This window comes from Pezoporus flaviventris, unplaced genomic scaffold, assembly GCF_033815535.1.
Source record: "Pezoporus flaviventris isolate CSIRO_AGI_PZ_B2104156 unplaced genomic scaffold, CSIRO_AGI_Pfla_v1 ptg000045l, whole genome shotgun sequence".
Classification (NCBI taxonomy): Eukaryota; Metazoa; Chordata; class Aves; order Psittaciformes; family Psittacidae; genus Pezoporus; species Pezoporus flaviventris.
In genome coordinates this window covers 27,620,779-27,641,597 of record NW_026892593.1, presented here as the reverse complement: position 1 = coordinate 27,641,597, position 20,819 = coordinate 27,620,779, and the positions used below count along the sequence as shown (strand labels likewise).

The window sequence follows — 20,819 nt, the reverse complement described above, 5'->3', positions numbered from 1 at the left end:
ATCTCTACACTCCCCCATTTTAGTAATCTACCTTTGAATATCAATTTTTTCTTCACAGGTTACACAGACCTCAGCAGCTCTTTTCCTCTCCTCCAGTAAATCCATTTCTTTTAGTTGATGTTCTGTTTTTCCCTATACAGCTAAAAGTTCATCTGAAGAACTCTTTATGTCTTGCTCATTATAATTCCTTCCCTCCTCTGTTGGAAAGTTTTGAGGACAATTAATGTTGGAACAGTTTGCCAAGAGAGAGTATTCCGGTCACTAACCAAACTGCATATAAAGCTACTAATCAACAGCCCAGAGATGTCCTGGTGAATTTATCCAACTACTATGCTTGATTCTTCACATGATATGGCAGGCCACCATAGAAGACACTGTAACAAGGAGATAGTGATTTCAGGCACCAATTAGGCAGAGGTTAACCACTGGCCTTGGTAGCAGAGACCTATGCGTTAACGGGGGAGACGACTATATAATCTGAGCACATCCTGTGGCGTTAGTGTGAGCTGCTTTTAACACCACCTTCATGTACTGCTAGTGAGAGCTTACTCCTGTGCAGATGTGTGAGCGCATAATGCTCTCAGCAAACCCCGGTATAATGTCTAGGAAGTTCCATATTGCACAGGTTTGTTCACTTGGAAAAATACTATAAAAACAGACACCCCATTACTATTACATTACTTCCATTTGCAGCAAATTTTTAATGTATTTGTCTTTCCTCTGTCTTAAAAAGTGGCTCCCTTTAAAAAAAAATTCTTCTAAAAAGAGACCTTTAGTGTAGATTTGACTTATTCCATGTTCCAGGGTAATAAAAAAGTATTTACAAATAATCAGTCTTCTTACATGGTAGTTCTCTCTCTCTGCTTCCTCTAATACACAATATGAAAAATAACTACTGTTCTATATTGTCCTATTTACTCAACTTATCAGTAATTACTGCCATTGGCTTCTCATCAGTCTTGTCAGGATCTTTATTTGGCTTAATTTAAAGCTGGCTTTTTTTTGTTGCTTCGTTCAAACACCAGTCCTGTTATGTGATATATAATTTATCCCTCCTAAAACAGCCAAATTATAAACATATCCAAAAAACATAAATCAGCCTACTTCAATCCATGCTTGTAACTTTACAATGATGACAGTAACCGTAGAGCACTGGAGACAGTTGTCTCTACCACAGCCTCATCTGACTGCCAGGTGGAGTGGATATTTAATTCCCTCTGGGCATCTTTCTTTTGCAACCCACTAACACGTCTGCACCATCCCAGTGATTCCACCAGGATTCCAGATACTCTCTGATTTCTAAAAGCCATCTTGAAAATACGCTTTCTTTGCAAGATAGTGGGTTCATATGTGCAATCACTAATCAATATATCACTAAGCAGTATATCATTAAGCAATATATCACAGACTGTAACAGCATTACACAAAGGTGCCTCTGGATGGTGGAATTAGCCATGAGAAGAGCTGGAAATGACCAAAGTGGAGATCTTTTAGTAAAAGAATAATGCAACCGTTCAATGTAAAAGAAGTAGACGGCACGTCAATGAACTCCTCAGCGATGTGCTAAACAAATGCAAATACCAAGTGGACATTTTTGAGATAGCTGAGCTGTCTTTGGAATAATTAGATTGTGAAAGTATTCAAAAGGCAGCCAGAACCCTCAGGAGCAGCCAACAACCAGTTGCTGACAATATTTCCAGGGAATGATTTACACCAAACCCTTTGCCAATTAGTTGCATGGGAGAGCTGAAAATATTTCCAAATAGGAAACACAAAGCAGTCACATGGTCAACCGTTATAAACAAGTGGATAGTACCTTCATCGCCATGACAATCCGTCCTTGGTATGTTTAGAGACATTTTGTAATTTTACAAAGTAAACCCTGAAATAAAACTGATAAGAACATTAAAACAAGTCCAGGGTGTAGCTAATATTTTTGTTTCATCAATTGCTTTAAACTGTGCATTACATATCTACATTTGGAATAATTAAAATACAGGGCACTGTATTACACTATCTCTGCTAAACAGGTGTGCCACTAGGAAATGTCATGAATAAATGGATTTTGGCATACCAGTATCTGCGTAGGACATACTGTTGAGGATGCTTCACTTAGGACATTTCAGAAATTAGGCTGCTCACATCACACCGCTTAAGCAATACTAAATGAAATCCAAATAGTACATTACCATGCATAATATTATCAACAATTTAACTCTTCCTTCTGTTTTTCCTACGCATTGGGGAAAAAAAGTCTGATTGTATCGATGTCTAACATGTGCTATCTAAATAATGTCTCTACAGAACGTAGTCTGTTGCCCAGGGCTATTTTATTTTACTGCTTAAAACTAAAACCAAAAACATTTATGTCAACCTTTGGGTTTTAAAATCCCCATTGAGCATGCTCTTTACTACAAGAACCATGCATGAGAACAACCATCATTTTTTACTTTATCTCAATTTTAAAACTCTAGTAGGAAATGTTAATGTGAATATTATTTGAAAGAAGATATCGCTATATAACTTTTCACACAACCAGAAGTGAAAACATCTCTCGATCTCTCACAATAATATTGAAGTGGTTTTAATAGTTTTATCGTTCTTCATGTCTGGCACATAAATTTGGAATCTCCCTGTCACCTTGCTTTTAACCCTTTCTCCATTCTTCCAGTCTTCTTGTGCAATTAATTCTTTTCTTGACTCTTAACTAATCTCCTTTCTACTCTTTCAGACAATGCTATTCTTCAGACAAGGGTAAAAAAAATCAATGATGTTGTAGACTGAGTTTCTTGCTGACTTAACAATATGACACTGGAATGATTGCTAGCCCACTTGGTACCTCTCTGAGCATTTTTTTATTCATCTGCTTTACCTTTTTGCACACTCTGGGACACTGAGATCAAATCTTGTTGTGCACTCCTGCAATGACAAGGAGCTGTTTGAGCCTCCCCGCCCCACAGCATGAACTTTTCAATCATGTTATTTTTTTCACCTAGCTTTCTAAGATCCCTCTTTTATGCTAATATCTTTCAAATTATTCACTTTCTCTTTAAATCCTTTCATGTCACTAATATTTATGACGTATGCAAATACTGAATTTAATGTTAAGTAATGGGACTCCCCTGTCTTACGAACATGATTATTTTATTTATACCTTTCAGTGCACACTACAAAGATGATTCTTAAATGTTCAGCACACTCCATGGGGCTTACTACTTTTCTTAATTGCCTTCAGTGAAGAACTTTGTCAAAAGCCTTTTGAAAGTCCAAATAAATTAGATCAACCATTTCTCCCTCATCCATTACTTTGATGACATGTTCAAACAGTTCTAACAGATCAGACAGACCCTGGCTTCTTTTAGCAGAAATTAATCTAGAATTTTGGTCATAATTCCATTATTGATGATGTATTCGATCCATTTAGCTGATACTGAACTCAAACTTACACACCAGAAAAATAATTTTAGTTTGTTGGAAAAAAGCAACAAAAGTAAAACAATAGCCAAATTTTAATATTCAATTTTTCAGTAGGCATTTAAGTGCTATTAAAATTTGCATCAGCTCAGCCCCTTCAGTTCCTTATAAATCTTGCTTGTAGCCTATCAATCAGCCTGATTCTGCTTTCTTTTTAATGTTTGTATTTGTGTTATTTAATTGCCTCAATTTAATAAAATATGCAATTTTACTGCCTAAAAGTATTGCATTTTCTGTAGCATAATCCATGTAAATACATCTTTCAACTCCTCTGTAACAATTACTTGTGAATCTGCTCTTTAAAAACCAGCAGGTCCTTTAGTATTTTCATGAGTTTTTCTGCTTCTATTGCAGTTGAGAAAATCTTTGCAGTTTCTTTCATCTTCCACTCTAAGGTCTTCCGACTGCCTCTTAGACTAAACATTTTCCACCTTCTATTTTTCCTACCACAATTTGTGTTCTGTTTCAACAATTATCCTTGGCCTAAATTTACCTGGAAGAGGCTATATTTAAGGTCAAATAAATGCTTATCCCTCACATTATTTTGCATTGATTTTTTTTTCACTTAATTTGAAATCCTATTCATGTGTTAATTCAAAGAATTACTATAATCAATTTCATAGTCACAAAAAGAAATTAACATATCCACTTATCTTAGTTACAAAGACTGACAATGAGATACCCAGTAACACACAGCAGAAATTTTGCAACTCAGTTATAAAGAGTGTCAAAGATATAATAAAACCCAGTATAAATCAAATTTTAAGTCATTTTCACACCAACTATTTTGATTGGGAATTTTTCACTCAGGTACAGCTTTTGTAATGTATAATTTTTGGTTAGACCAAGTTTCAATTTTTTCCAACCATATATTCTATTTCTTTATACTGCCACAGACAATTAGAAGATACATTTTTTGAGGGTTTAGCAAAGGCTCATTTATAACAATTTGATTTTACTATTTTCCTACCAGAATAAAATGATCCTAATGTTTCCCTTCTTCCAGAAAGCTCTGGCAGACTTTCCCCAGTCTGGATAGGGCTTATCCTGAAGCATCATATCTGTGACCTACAGGGAAAGAAGAAATAATATACAGATAAATTGGTGTCCCAAAAGAAAGTTCTAACAAGGACTTTAAGAGCGCTTTATTTTATGTATGGAACACCTGTTTCAGTTCTGATAATTTTAAAAGTTTGACAGTAGAAAAATGCTATTTGCCATCATCACAAAGTTTATTGGCCTACACATTCTGCCCCAGATATGCACGCAAATCCTTAAGGAGCAAGAAAACCTGTGGAGTTACAAAGATGAGAAAAGAAGAGGTTCTAGTCGAAAAGTCACAGCAACCTACAGTACATAAGCTATGTACCCCTATGGCTAAGAAGCTTTCTGGTCCAACCTGGGAGAGGGGACCTTCTTCCCTGAGAGCAGCATCAGCAGAATTTCCACTCTTGAAATCAGAATTGCAGCCAAGGAGTGTCAGCCTGTGGATTAGCACTGTATGTCATTTACAATCCCCTCTCGCTTCCCAGTATCAGTAAGAAAAGCACACTTGGGACTAGAGATATAAAGACCCCTTAAAACTTGCACAAAATTTAAAAGTATGAAATATTTATTCTCATTCTCATAATTCCTATCTAAAGAGACCATCTGTTTCTCTGTCCAGAGACTCATACGCATACAGTACATCTGGGTGGTACACATAAGTATTAAAAAAGACTTTTAGCTAAATGAAGGAGGTGAGTACCCCTAAGGCACTTGCACCTTTGGGAAGCTGTGTTTTCATATCCATTTACTTCAAGTTAACTGTACTAAAAAGCCCTGAAACTTACATTACAGTAATCTTATCAATTCCATTTTGCAAAAGCTCCAGAAGAGTGGAAAACCTACCCATACGTAAAGATCAAGAGATAACTGAACAGATAATGGAAACAGGTGAGCACCTGCTTCAAAATACAGATACATAAATTCTTACTATCTAACACTGGTATCGGTAGACAGTGGAAAATTACTATTTTGATTTCTATAAAAATAACTTTTAGTAAGGATTCAGAAGGAAACAACTTCAAATTGAAGTCAAATTTTCTTAGTTTTATTTTCCACTACATTTTTTTTATATACAGAGATTTTAAAATCCAGTTTACTATCCAGAGTGTGAGTTACCACTTTCAATCAACATTAACAGTGTTTATCAAGAGGAACACATGACCCATGATTAAATTAAGACTATGTATAAACTACATTCAACTTCCAAATTTTCATTCCAAGTCCATTTGGGGTTTAAAGTGCCCAGCATATTAGCCTGAAGGATTGGGTCCAAGGGTTAATGACTATGTTAAATAAATAGAAATACATATTCCGGGATTTTATTAATCCTTGCCTGAAGAAAGAACAGATTGTATCCAAAATACCATCTTTAGTAATTATTTTATGTAGGTAAAACTTTTCTCAGATCAGCATGCAATGATACTTTTTATAAGATCCCCATTACCTAAATAAGTATTTTGATAAATACGTAATACTGAACAAGACCTCTGTAAAGATTTATTTCACTACTTTAGGAGCACCTTTTTCTCTTAGGAAGAGTCTACATAGTAATGAATACTTGCAAAGAAGTATTTCAAGAGGTTTTATTCAACTTTCAAATTTTCTCCAGATGCTTCCTAGGAAATACTTATTATATTTGTTAGGAGGATGCAATTGGCTGCTTTACGACCAGTTACTAGAGTAGCATGTTTCATAAGACTGACATTCAAGAAGGAGACATTTTCTGAGGAAAATGGCAAGATGAGGCAGAAAATGTTTCTTCTGATACCAGACAGTCGGTCTTGCATCTCCCAGCTTTGGCATTTGTTTAAAGTCATACACCAGACCAATGTCAGGTTGGTTGCAGCTAAATTGGCTGAAGCAGAGACAGTCATTAAAGGGATGCATTCTATAAAGAGAAATCCAATTACCTTTTGCATTAGAGAAATCAAATTAATTTTCTGGTTTGGTCAAGGACAGTCACTGTGGAAAATGGCTCACGGAAGGCACTCAACACTGTCCTAGTGTAAATAAGTTTTAGATGGGAGCATCAAAAACGTATTGCTGCTGTTAGAATGATGTTTGTAGAAAAAAATAGAAATTTTAATTTAATTTACACAACTTCATATAAAGAGATGCATGAATGTGTATTTTTGCCTTTCTCTTTGTATTTCACAGCACAGTTACTGGCCAGAAAACACTTCTCTCTATTTTAGTGGACTATATTTGAAAACACTGATGATACTCAGGAATGAAAATGAAAAACTTTGCCATTCTCCCCAAAAATTTTACACAAGAAACACTATTTTCAGTCCTCCAACTGAGGAATTTAATTGATAAGAATGAGTATCATAAATTCTAGAAGTTTTCAGGAATCATAGAGAAGCCACAGTGTCGGGCAGGTCCAAGACCAGTTTTTCAGGGCAAGTGCATGCATGTTGCTTTTTTTCATGCAGCACATCTTTCCTCATCAAAAGAACTCATCAATGTCTTCTGAAAAGACTCAACACTGCTTATGTGTTTCTGAAAATTATGCATTTTTTCTAGAGAATGGGACTAAATCAGGTTAAGGTAATTATATTTCCTGAAGAAAGTCAGAGTGTGAAGTCCATGAGAGCTAATGCATACCACTGAGTGCATACACTGCCTTTGCTCTGCTGTTATGTGCTTGTAGGTAAGAGCTATATATAGGTGTCCCAGTAACTACACATCAATTCTTTATCATCCCTCAGTCTTCCAGTACTGTGCTACATCACGGTAATCACATACCAAACCAGGAAAGCATTTCGTAGTGAGTCAGTAAAGGTTTCTATCCATCATTTTTGTCTTCATCTTCTTTGAGATATTTAAAATCTGCAGAGCTGTTCACTTGCTGTACAAAAGGAACCTATACAAAAAAATGCTTTTATGCTTCTTTCATCCAGATGTTAGGGAAAAAACTGTCTTCTATAGATCACACCTCAACACTTCCGTGGCCTACATAATGATAGTATGAAATGTCGCCTTTAATTACAAAATTGTTTTGGCAGTTGAGCAGAACTGTTGAAAACTTTGTTACACATCCTTCAGAAATAACTGTTAATTTATTGTAATCCACTCTGCTACATTTTGAAATACACAAAATGTGTAAATATTTGAAAACAAATGTAACATATATTTGCACTCAACCTTACTAATCTATAAGGTGGATGATATTTTTTAAGCTAAATATTAATAGTCAGCTATAAATACACCGCTAGATTTTAAAGTAGTTTTGTCTGCTTTCTACATTTTCTAAAATTCCTAGTGTAGTTTCATTCCTACCCTGCGAACAAACAAGCTCATGTTAGGCTATTTCTCCTTTAAATTAATTGTACAAAATTCTTTAAATACTTGCATTTTCATAGCAACAGCAATAAATGAAACAAAACATGACCCCTTCAATCTATTCTTTAATTGCTTTTTCATTTTAATGAGAGCCAGCATATTGTTCTTGTCTTACCAGCATATATTGTTTTCACAATAGGTAAATCCCCAAAACCAACATTAATTTGCTCTCACAACTCAGTGATCAATATGAATGATAAATAATATCATGGTTTATTTCTGTAGCTTCCACAACAGCCTCCAGTATTATTTTGTGCATTTGCATGTTTTCCACCAATAAAATGTTTCCAGGGTGTTGCTTTTACAAGCTATTATTCTCCTGATCCTCAGCATTTGTGCACATGCCCTGTTTTACATCTGCATTTCCACCAAAAGCAGTTACAGAACTTGTTTCATACAAGCATTGAGGGGGTTTATATTAATTATTGCCATCTTTACTGATCTTCACATGTTTATTTCATCACCCACTAAGGAAGCAGAAAGTCTCTTTTTTAGACAGCAGATCTTTATTTAGGTTTTGAATATTCTGATAGCAGTTTCTGCCATAGTCATAATCCATGCAGGGATAACAGCTCATCAACAAGACAAGAAAAACTAAATGTATATATACACTTCAGGCTCAACCTTGGGAAAGCCGCTCATGCTAGCATTTCCTTTCAGTTTCCAAATTGAATGCTCCATAAAGCCAGTGTCTAGCCCACAAGCCATTTGTGGTAAAAAGCTACATGAGATATCAAAAGGTGAGTAAGGGAGCAGAAATAATTCCTGAATAAATTTTGTTTTTAAAAACCACACATCTAAAACAACAAAAAAGAAGAATAATTTTACTTTAATTGGAAATTCCTTGGCACTTCATAAATATAAATAACTGTTAAGAACAACTGTATAATTTATGTAGGCCTTCTGCAAAAAAAAATCTAAGCTGTGTTGTCTCATTTCCTACCATGTTTCAAGTTCCTACTGTGCACATAAATCACTCTATATATGCAACAAAATACACTGGCTGTCATGTGGCAAGCACTTGCTGTTTATATAACCATTGACACCATGTTTCAGAAGACTACTTTATTCTTGCTTTACTGCTTCCTTATTAGTGCTTCAAATGCAGAAGCAGAGGTCTGGGTAATATCACATATTACAGACAAAGTGTGAGGCATAAAGCCACACCATGATTTTCATTTAAGGCGGTTTTGGTAAAACCCCAGAGACAGAAGCCATGCCATGTTTGGTGCACACATGCATATGCATCTAGACCAATATAGATTCTTCTTATAGTCAGTGAAAAGAAAAGGCATTTCTGGAGTGCATCACACTTCAAGTAAGTTTTGTTGTAAAGATGTACCTATTTCTCCTCACTCTAAAACAGGACTTGTTCAGATGTTCATACTGCTGAAAAGGCTTTCTACTTATCAAATTTAATTTCTGGCCTGTCTTCTTTCAATACCTCCATCAATTTTCTCAGTAAGATTTGCATGTATTCATATGCTGTTAGAGATGCAGACAGCTTTCCGTATGTGCCATTACTCTTGGGCAGCGGCATGAATTTTATTTGTATCATGATGCCCTCAGAGGCTCACAGTTAAGACTTGTAAACTCTCAATGCAATTTCTTCTGTACAGTCTGTTCTGAGGTGCCAGAAGATCATAATTTGCTGTTCCAACAGTTATAGCTCTTGCTCTTCAGAAAGAAGCTGTGTATCCATAAATGACAACACATATGCCACTTGGTACTTGTTCAACTACGTTTCCCTTTCCGTTTCTGACTAATACTTTTTAATTACGTACAGTGAGCGTATGGATAACAGAAGCCCAACAAACGCATAGGCAACACTTGCGCTGAGGACATGGTGTTAGGGTGATTCTATGGCAGGTGAGGGAGTGAAAGACGAAAAAACATCTGTGACAATTATTTCTGACAAGAGCATATTACTAATGAATAATTCAGGATGTTGCTCCTCTCTATTGAACTTCTGCTAGGTGGCTATTGATGAAGTATCTTCTTGTGGAGAAGGATAAATAAATGTGAGATATAATGGGTGCGTTTTGCCACTTGTTTGTTGGGAATTGTTTTCACTCTACACAATGTGTCCTACATCAACAGCAAATGTTAACTACAGTAAATATGGGTAGCGTAAACACATCTTTCAAAAACCTCTGTTGGTGTCGATATCATACAGAACCTCATAAAAATGAATTAATCCACTAAAATAAAAAATGAAGGATAGGATTTCAAGCTCTGATGTTTACCCTCTGCCCTCTGCCACTCTCTCAAAACCAGGCACCTAAGCCTCAGAATCATCTGAACACTGGGAGGTCCTCAGTGACATGCAGGAGACACACAGGCCACTCTACTGTGACACCCACCTGCTTCCTCTCACCAGAACAAAGAGCCTAATTAAACAAAAATCCATCTCCATGTGCTGACACGGTGCTGCTTTTCCAGTTGATTCAGAGCTGTGATGTACTGACAGCTCAGAGTGGTTTCAATCTATTTCACTTCTTTACGATGACTGGCACAGAGAAGTGGTAGCTTCAGAGTAAGTAAAGGGGAACTTGAAACTTCCTTTACATGGCCTTTTCTGTTCTGCAAACACAGCTATGTATGACTATATTTTCACACTAAGTAGGGAATGAGAGCAATCCTGCACAAAGCACGTGTCTCATAGTTTCTAGAAATACTAATTTAAAAATGAAAACTGTTAGCAAAAAACAAACTGCAAAAAATCATGAAGCACCTCTGAAAAACCTTCCCATGGCTCTTCACAGTATTTTCTTTATCACACTACAGCAGATTACACAACCACAAGAATTTTCTCCTCAGCTCCTGGTCCTTTGCAGATTTATGGGAAACATCATTAATTGTTTTTAATCACCCTTTATACTGAAGCTACAACCATACTGAGAGCATAATCTATCAACAATTTAGAAATCTGCATTTGCCGTGTAATTCAGCACTTCAATTGCAGGCCTGGTCACAGTTTTGTCCAATCTTCTTTAAAACAAATTACTTTGGTCTTACAGAATAGTGTCTGCTGAAGGTACTCAGTGGAAGGGTTTAGTACCAATTGCACTTCAACAGAGAAAAATCTCCAGACTGTTGCAAAGTCACTTGCTATGCTGAGTAACAAATATTTTGCTTTGAAAAAGTCAAATTGTGTTCTTGAACAGTCAATTTTTAACAATTCAAATTACAATTAAAATGTAAAAATACCCATCAAAAATTTCAAAAGGAATGTAGTATCTTTTCAGAAAGCCAAGAAATAATGAGCACTCAAACAATATTGGGATTGTTCAAGGTATTCGCGGCGCTGAAAGATGAACACAAAATGAAGTATGTCCCTATTCCCTGAATAGGGAACTTTTGGGATTAATTATTCAGAAAACTGAGATAGTAACTTAAATTCTCTCTATTAAAATAAACATAATATTGGAGGCCTTTAGGGTTTCAAGCATAGTGATTTTGATATTCCGTTAAAATGGTGTGATTGGCTCAGCTCAGATATACCAAATTAAGAAAGACAATGTCATTAAGTTTCCTTTTATTTGCATTTAGGTATTAAGGTTTGTGTTTTCAAAGACCTCCCACCAAATATGATGCCTTGAAATGAAGTGGAAGATATGACACTCCTGCAGGCACATGACACTCCAAACTTTGGCTTTCTGATAAAAATCCTGCTACTGCAGAGTCAAGACAAAATATTAAAATTTTTAACAACTGAGAATATTGGTATCTTTTTGTATAATAAATTCCAAAGGGGAAAGCTGGTTATTAAACATTAATGGATACAACTGAAAATGTTTCATACTGATCCTTGTTTGGGAAGAATATTGAAGACACCCAAGGGATAGTGATTTGTGAAGAATTCTTAAGTACTAGTTGGGTCGCTACAGGGTGTTTTGGAAAAGGAGGTACAGCAAGAGGAGAGCTGAGAAATTGCTGTAACTCTTGGGACAGTATTTTACACTTCTTTCTGGACTTGGGCTGAAAGACATTCCACAGCCAATCAGACAGTAAGTAGATAGCAGGTTTTGTAGGTGAGAAGTCAAGCATGGCTAGAAATAATTGGTAGTAACATTGCTTTCTTGCATCCAATTGGCTATAGAAAAGTCTTTAACCAAAATGCTTAGTTATCTGAGCATTGGTAGAACTTTTGTTGCTTTAGTTTAGTAAGGCCTGAAAGAACCCTGGGATATCTGGGCAAACAGAACATTCAAAGAGAATGGAAGGAAATTTGTTCCACTTCTACAAACACTTGAGAACACAGCCTTTAATATACGGTTGTTATTCAGCCTTCTGCATTATAAAGTCTGTGTCGCTGTTATACTTTCATTTGAAATTGAGTCTCTCATATATAAACAAAGAATCAAGATTTTTTTCAGGTTTTCTTTCCTGGCTTCATATGCATCACTATCCATCTGAAACATTCTTCCCATGGGGAAACAGGATTGATGCCATTTAGAAGTAAGCAAATAACATTAGATCGTGGTTGTACAGTTATTTGCCATTTGACATGTTTATTCTTTATCTACTGTCAACACACAAAGCCATATGAAGTCATTTAATGGTCACTCATTAAAACGTACTTTTTCCTTATACATATTCATAAGACACACTGTAGAGAAAACCAAGATATTTTTAAAGAACAAAGGAGAAAAATCTCAAGGAGACCAACTTTACATGAAAGGGAAAGTTGCTTGTCTTAAAAGTTCAGATGTTACAAATTCAAAAAGCGCTCCTTTATCAACATGGTGTAAAGCAGATATTTGCATCAGATTCTCTTTTGAACACCGATTTTTGGTCAATTATTACTTCTTATGTGGACATTTCTCAAGGCTGAGCCATACCGTGTGCACAGCTGATATGGCACAATCTTTGCTCTACAGCTGGTCTTGTTTGTCATCTCAGCTTACTTGATTAAGCATTTTAATCAGTATTTTGCATAAGATTGTGCACCTTCTGTTGAAAACTGTCTGGCTGGTATCTAGTGAAAACCAGTTGACCTCTCAACATCTTTTTCTTTAGCCATTTCTTATTCTAAACCCAAAATACTAATTTTATAATTGTATTTATCCCTTCTCTTCTGACTGGTTTAAGTCACCCCTTTTCTTCAGCCGGATCAGCTGTTTGGTGGGGGGTGGTTTGGACAAGGTAATTCCGCATTTTCCCCCAGAGTTCTCAGGAAATTGAATCCAGATCATATTTACATGCTGAATAACCTATAGCGTACAATTTAAAATCACCTTTATTTCATTCATCCTGTCTATGGTTATATATGTTTCTCTTATGATGTTAACATAACCCAAGAGCATAATCATTTGGATTTTCTGAGTAGTCCATTTGGCTAAGCTCCAGATTTTGTCTTGTTCTCTTAGAACAAGGAGGGAAACACCATATTTTGGGTAAATGTAAGTAAGTCCTCCCTTCAGAGCCCAGATCATATTGTCTTAGCACCTTCTAGAAATTTTCATTGATAAATGAGAAACAAAAAGCTCTCCAATGACTAAGCATAAGCAAAAAAAAAAAAAAGTAAAATATACCTTTGCCTTATAACTGTAAAGAGAAGGCAAAAATTCAGTTAGATTATTAGTGTTTTCAAACGATAACTGTATATTCCAAAGGAGTGTGAAACAACAAAATCACTTTCTGTGGGCTAAAGAAAAGATACTATATATACTGGATATCCAAGGTATAGGTAAATACATATTTGCAGTTAATTTGCTTTCTATTTAAGTTACATAACCTCTTTCTGCTTTACATAAGTTATCCTCCCTGCCTTTACTATGATAGGTCACAATTGAATCAGTTCCTAGACACCATTTTCAATGCCTCCGAATTCTCATTGTTAATTGTAAGTCCTTGCTCAGAAAAATGTATTTTAAAATGACTCAGCCCAGTAGACTGATTGTATGAGGGCACTGTGACGTTGATCCTGACAACTCCATTCCACCTCCAATCTGAAGGACAGTCCACGGAAAACTAAGCTAATGCTGATGCATTTGCATTCTAACCTGGGTACATATTAACCTAGGAGGCATACTTCTGGCTTAAATACTATCTAGCAGAGTTACTGAGGTAAAGCTTCAAGCTTAAATGACAAATATAAACATAAATATATATATATGGTTGAAAACACTTTTGCTGGAATTGCAGCTCCTCTGTGCATATAGGCAAAACCAATTTATAACAGATGAAGAATGAAATAGAATTACAGCTCCAGATTAGCTAAAATTAGTTTGATTTTAGGTCTAGTGTGAACTATTTCTCATGTAAAAATACAGTATGGACAGGCATTTTTAGTTTGCAATAGGACCTCCTGAATCCTCTGCACAGAAAGCAAAGTTAATAAAGACCCTTATCAACTTTGAAAACTCTGATCATTTTTGATGGGAAAATGAAACAAGAAAATAGTCAGAGATGACTGAAACAAGTTCTAGAAAGAGAGCGTCCTCGATGGAAGACAGAGAAAGAGAATTCTGTAAATTTTAAAACACTAAGAGCATGAGGTTGAAATAAGCTCAGTAGTTACAAAGAACGGAGATCCACTTCAGAGCTTAAAAGTACTTGTTTACACTTCCTTTAACAGAAATGAAGGTTGACACTGACAGGTTGTTTATCCCTAGATAAGAGAAAGTTACTGCTTTGAGCTAGATATTAGAATACATCCTAGGACATCGCGGGTTGACCATTCATTCCTAAAACGTTCAAAAGAGAATTCAAACAGCTGTTCAACCCACAGACCAAGAACCTAGCCAAGACAGACTCAACACACAACTTCTGGGAGCAGAAAGTTCAGGGCTAAGACCCCAGTGCTATCATGTGCTTGAGACACAGGTAGAAAATAGATACTATCTAAAGTTCTTAATTATGAAAGTACCCCTTAATTAGAGTAGTCTCTAGATTTTCCACTTTCCAGAGCTGTCATGTGAATCTCCTGGATGTCTGCTAGAGAAACAACTGAATAATTGCTTAGTAATTTATAAGTATTGCTATCTCACTGGATGAATATGTGAAGAGACATAATATAAGTCTTTGAGCACCTTTGATCCACAATGCAGCAATGTTGGAATGCAGCAAAGAAATCTCTAAACTGGCACCAATACAAGACAGCATGTCTCCTCAGTGGACCACAGTGCCATCTCTATGTACTTAAGTACATGCTGACCTAAAATGTCTTGGCCTCCTAAGAGGCACGCATATTAACTTTGATGTAGTACCACAAAACTCAGCTTTTGTTCTTACAGCCCAGGCCTGACATCTATCCATCATGCGTCCTTGTGCTTCTTATGCTGGGGTTCACAGATATGGATTTGGAATTAGGCTGGACACTTGTTATTTTCTGACAAATTAAATGTAATGAAGTTAAACTGATTCATGATGTGAATTTTTCAGTACAGTTAATAGGCTAACAGGTTAAACTATGTTGTAATCTTGTATTCAGCAGAGAGCAATTAAATTTAGTTTAGCATGACAAGACTTTTGAGTATTTTCTTTGCTCTGATTGATGGTCTATCAAATGTTGATTTGTTGGGACAACTTCCATACTAAGAGTACCAGTGGGAAGGTGATTAGCACTGCTGAATGTAGGTTCTCTGTGCCAGATTATATCTTCACCAAGCCCAGATTCATTCCAGGCCAAGCCCAGCCCTACCCCATTAGAACTATGAAACTTCTGGGTTCCAATAATGTAGGACAGTTACTCAAACAGCGTTCAAATCCTGTGTTATATAGCTATCTATCCCTGGCTTCCCACACAAATGAGTCTATTGTCTACTACAAAAATAAGGCTGGTTTGAAAGATCTGAGACAATCCTGTAAACAATTTACACCAAGAATTTGAAGGCCAGTTAGTGATCAGACAACGGCAGGACTGACTGCAGAGTCACATTCTTCAGTCTGGGTTCTTTTAACCACAGCATAACACAGAACTGGAAAGCAATATTGCAGAAATATTAACATACTAAAAACCACTTGTAGTAAAACCATCTTTCCCATTTCTGGGGAATTACCATACGTAATTACCATAACAGTGTTGACAATTACCAGTGATGGTAAATAGGGCATATTTGGAGCTCTTAATTGCAATCTGGTGCTTAAAATTGAAAGAAATTATCACAAAAAAATGACAATTGGGTAGCTGTTTCAGTAAAACAACCGATGTAGCCTAAAGAAGCATAAAAACAGCAAATGAAAAAAAGGTGATGTAGGCTTTTGAAAAAATAAATGACATGAGGGATTAACATCTGTAAATGACATCAGTGAGTAGTTTATTTTTAATGGTGAATTTTTTAATAGCGCATTAAAAAGTGATAATGACATGTCTCATGCTATTACGAGAAAGTAACTTGCTACATAAATGAGATGCATTTGCATTTTTGCATGTGTTTTAGTCTATGTAATTTAGGATTAAATATTTCATATACCTATACCTTTCTGGACTGAACAGAGCGCTCTTAAGAACAGAATGGCAGAGACTAGCAGCCTGTAGAATGAACTTAGGTCCCAGTTCCACAAAGACTTGTGTATGAGCAGCATTTTACAGACTGCAAAGTCAAATGCAGTCCACAATGCCAGGCTCAAGCTATCAGCCCTGTCACTAAGGCAGAAAAGTCTGTCACACAGGACTACCTACCACTCTTTTATTGAATGACCCCCCTGCTTGCCACCTGCTTCCCAATAGCATGCCATCCTCAAACTAGTCTCATGGGGCATCTTCCCATTCCTATAATGAAACAATATTACCTAATAAATAAACAAATAATCTCAACGCTCAAGACTTTTTTACTCAGGGATTAATTTTGTTCTCAATCACTCCAGAGGGATTTTCCTCATTGATTCTTCTGATTACACAAAATGATCTAGAAGTGCTTCTACACTGTCACAACTCCACTGCAATTATTAGTAACAAAAGAATAGGAAACAAAAATGGGCAGTGAGAAAGTGCTTCTAGAAAGGAGAATGAAGCAGGGCTGAAGATGGTACATTGTACAGAATTGTTACAAAGGCAAAGAATGAGCCACTTTAAATGGAAGAATTAATATGGGGTTTTAGGGTATACCCAATCAAGTAAGGCATATTTACATACGCAGTTTTAGCTATAGTATCAGAAAAGTTCTTATTTGAGCATGAAAAGGATATTTATGAAGGGTATTATTTATGAAGGGCATTAACGTGCCAGAATTCTTACATGACATCCTAAATATACAATATGTACACATCCATACTTTTTTATGGCAGGACACAGAGTCGGTACAGACGGCATATGTATGGTTGCTCTTACTAAATTCTTTTACAATACTCATTCTGCTGTGGAAAGATACTAAAATGAAGTTAAAATACATTTTGCCTCTGCTCATTCTTGTTTTTCGTAACTTTCATTGAATTATTTGATTAGTTTGAGTGTCAGGTTATTAACCTAAATTTTTTAGTGAGAAGTTCTGAATTGCTATGAATGAATCTCCAAATTAGTTTTTTGTTGGCCTCTGTCTTCCTTCACATTCTAGATTCTTTACACTTTTCTGATCCAAGAAGGTTCTGGCTTTTTAATTTGTGCAGTATTTTTATTAGCGTACATTGTACAAATGTGTTCCACTTCAAAGAAAATCCATTAATGATAATTATTTTTGCAGGTTTTTAGAAGTTTTACAGATAAGTAACTTGCGAGGATGTTTTGGTTTTTTTTCCTCTCTCGTTAATAGTATGATAGAAACAGAATTCCAGCTTGAAAGTAAGTCCTGTGGTTCCTGACTACACTCTTTTCTCATTAACTGCACTATAAATTAGAAAGCCACCAATAAATATCATGGCACAATGATTAGGATTACATTAAGTTGTCAGCTGGAACATGACTAGCAGCAGATTCCTATGGCTTATATTGTTCTGTGACCTTTTCTGCTTATGAATAAAACTGAGGAATTTAGAATCTGTAGCTAGCTTTCTCAGATCAAAATAATGAAGATTTTGGCAGCATTTTAAGTCCTCTGACTTTACACTGAAGTGCATGCAAAGGTTTCATGTGAGCCATCCTGCTGACTCATGTATGTGGTCATAATACTCAGCTGGCCATCTTCAATTCCACACTTTTGTTTTGACCCCAACATTGTCATGGAAATAGGAACATGTTGCTTTGTACCTCCGGTAGGATACAGAAAAATAATCAAATTGAGACCTCACTTGGAGTATTGCGTGGTTCTGGGGTCCTCAACATAAAAAGAACATGGAACTGTTGGAACAAGTCCAGAGGAGGGCCATGAGGATGATCAGGGGACTGGAGCACCTCCCGTATGAAGAGAGGCTGAGGAAGTTGGAGCTGTTCAGCCTGGAGAAGAGAAGGCTGCGTGGAGACCTCATAGCAGCCTTCCAGTATCTGAAGGGGGACTATAGGGATGCTGGGGATTGACTCTTCATTAGAGACTGCAGTGACAGGACAAGGGGTAATGGGTTAAAACTTAAGCAGGGGAAGTTTAGATTGGATGTAAAGAAGAAGTTCTTTACTGTAAGGGTGGTGAGGCACTGGAATGGGTTGCCCAAGGAGACTGTGAATGCTCCATCCCTGGCAGTGTTCAAGGCCAGGTTGGACAAAGCCTTGAGTGAGATGGTTTAGTGTGAGGTGTCCCTGCCCATGGCAGGGGGGCTGGAACTAGATGATCTTAAGGTCCTTTCCAACCCTAACTATTCTATGATTCTATGAAATAGTACCGACCACAGAAATGTTAAGAAAGGCAAATGAATGTAACCCATTTAACTTCTTTAACTGTTTGAGTTCAAATGAACTTGCTCATACAGCATACGTAGTTTATGGGAGATTTCAGCATTTTTTACACCATGATAAATATCAACTTATGGCACATTTTGGAGCTGTCTTTGCAGACACATGACATTCGTCTTCCATGTGAAAAACAGTCTAAATGACTTGCATTTTAAACAAGATTCTAAGATAACAGTACTTCTTGGCCCAGATCCCTAGTTTGACACTTTGGCATGAGAAGACGGTAAAAGCTTCAAACCCCATTTGTACCTTTTTGCTCCCAAAGCTCTTCAAGCTCTAACTCAGCTCTGAGTGTTCAGACTACTAAACATCAGCGTTGTTTGCCCACCTCTTCAAGGAATTACCATCATCATACCGACTTCCCATCAGTCAGCCAGGGAAAGGGTGTGACCTGTTACACCGGTATAAATATACAGCCATAAATATACAGACTTCATTGTAGATACCTCACTCCTGTAAAAGCTGTGAGGTTCACACACCTGGACTGATGAGGTGTAGTTATGGCTTGCCAAGGATTTCTTTTTTAACACTGCTTGTTGGAATTTTAATAACAAGATGCTGCAAATACATAATGGAAGTATGGCTTGGGACCATCCAGATACCTGCTGGAAAGTAAACTGGTGCAAGGTGGGTCACAGAAAAATCCAAGAAACTGTCCATCCATGAAAAGTGTAATGTATTCCTGTGGAATTTATCTTTGCAAAGTTAACTTTGTAACGCTTGACATGGAAGAAAAACCTCAGGGGCACTACATGTGGGAATAGAAATGGGTTTGACAACCCAAACCCAAACATGGAGGAGTTTATGGTTCACAAGGGAACCCAGAATATCTCCTGTTCACTTCTGAAGGTTAACTGCAGTTCTAACTCAGATCTTCATCTTTCTAAAAATGAGTGGAAAGTTACTATGGGAAGAGACGAAAGTGTGAAATTCTGCTCTCCCTTACACAGCTGTAAACTTTAGGACAGGCCCATCATTGTCATACATTCATGGCAGAAGGGATTATTATTCTATACTCCCCTAAAAAAGAACAGTTTAGCCTAAAGACTTTCCTGTTCTTCAGTTTTGGTGCTTCACAAGGCAGTCAGATTTTCCTAGTTATTACACTCTCACCAGAACTGTTTGACATAAATCACAGATCTGACTGACACTTGGTGTCTGTCACTTGTTCCTCAAGAAAGGTATGTAATGCGCATAGCACAATTAGCATCAGTGTGGACAGTATGGTCCATTTAGGAACAGGTATGCTACCCAGTTGCTGGAAAATACGTATGAAATACAGAACTTAAAATGATAAAAATGCTTCATTTACTGAACAAACATCAGAAAATTATTCAATTATAATTATGGCACGCAGCGTAAGGAATGAGATAAACAGTTTTAGAAATCATACCAACTGCAAAAGAGTTTCTAAATTTTAATTAATGGCTCTATTTAGAAATATTTCACAGATGATTTCCTTACCACCTGTATTTGTAAAACTTGAAAAAAAAGAAGACTGTAACAACATCTGGTTAAAATTATTTAAAGCTACTAATGCTACAATTCTTGAATGTAAATTCAGCAAAAGTATTCTCCCTGTCTTGAAACCATATTCTTTTGTAGCTAAAAAACACCAATACATTCTTTGCGTAGACTTGTCATGTGTCTACAAGCAGTGTCAAACTATTTTTTTAGTTACAGAGTTTACTTAATCCCACAAGAATTTATCTTGCCTTTACGTTGACAAATGAACAAGGATGAAATATATGTGATCGGAGCTTCTGTCAAGATACACACTCTTTCAAAAGTCATTGCTCTTGCACAGCTGTTTCCTTTAAGCTATTGACATAAACACAGTTTTATTATTCTCATGGGCTTATTACCTAACTCCTCGGTAGCTGTAGCTAATTGTCTCCAAGCTCTACTTTTCTAGACCAGCCAAGAGTATGCAGCAGAAATAAAACATGATACCAAGGTGCTATGAGGTGCCTTTGGTAACTCTCATTCAACACAGAAAGCTGTGTTCTGGCCAGGTTTTCTTACTTCCATATCCCTGTTTTTCTAAATATACTTGTGGCATATTACCTGATTAAAGGGAAAAATGCTACCTGCATTACTTGCAACAACTTTTAGTTAGTGACACAGGAGGCAATTATTAGTAATATTAAAATAACGTTCTGGTTCACATCTCAGACTTCATTTTATC

General features: G+C 36.4%; 1 protein-coding gene across 2 annotated transcripts in view; it reads right to left on the bottom strand.

Moving 5' to 3' along the window:
* The window catches only part of TMEM117 (transmembrane protein 117), a 225,909-nt gene that overhangs the window by 81,805 nt on the left and 123,285 nt on the right, over positions 1-20,819 (bottom strand). For both annotated transcript variants that reach the window (XM_061467794.1, XM_061467793.1), the window contains exon 5: positions 4,445-4,542. In XM_061467794.1, coding sequence (XP_061323778.1) covers positions 4,445-4,542 — 98 coding nt within the window. The remainder of the gene's footprint in view (positions 1-4,444; positions 4,543-20,819) is intronic.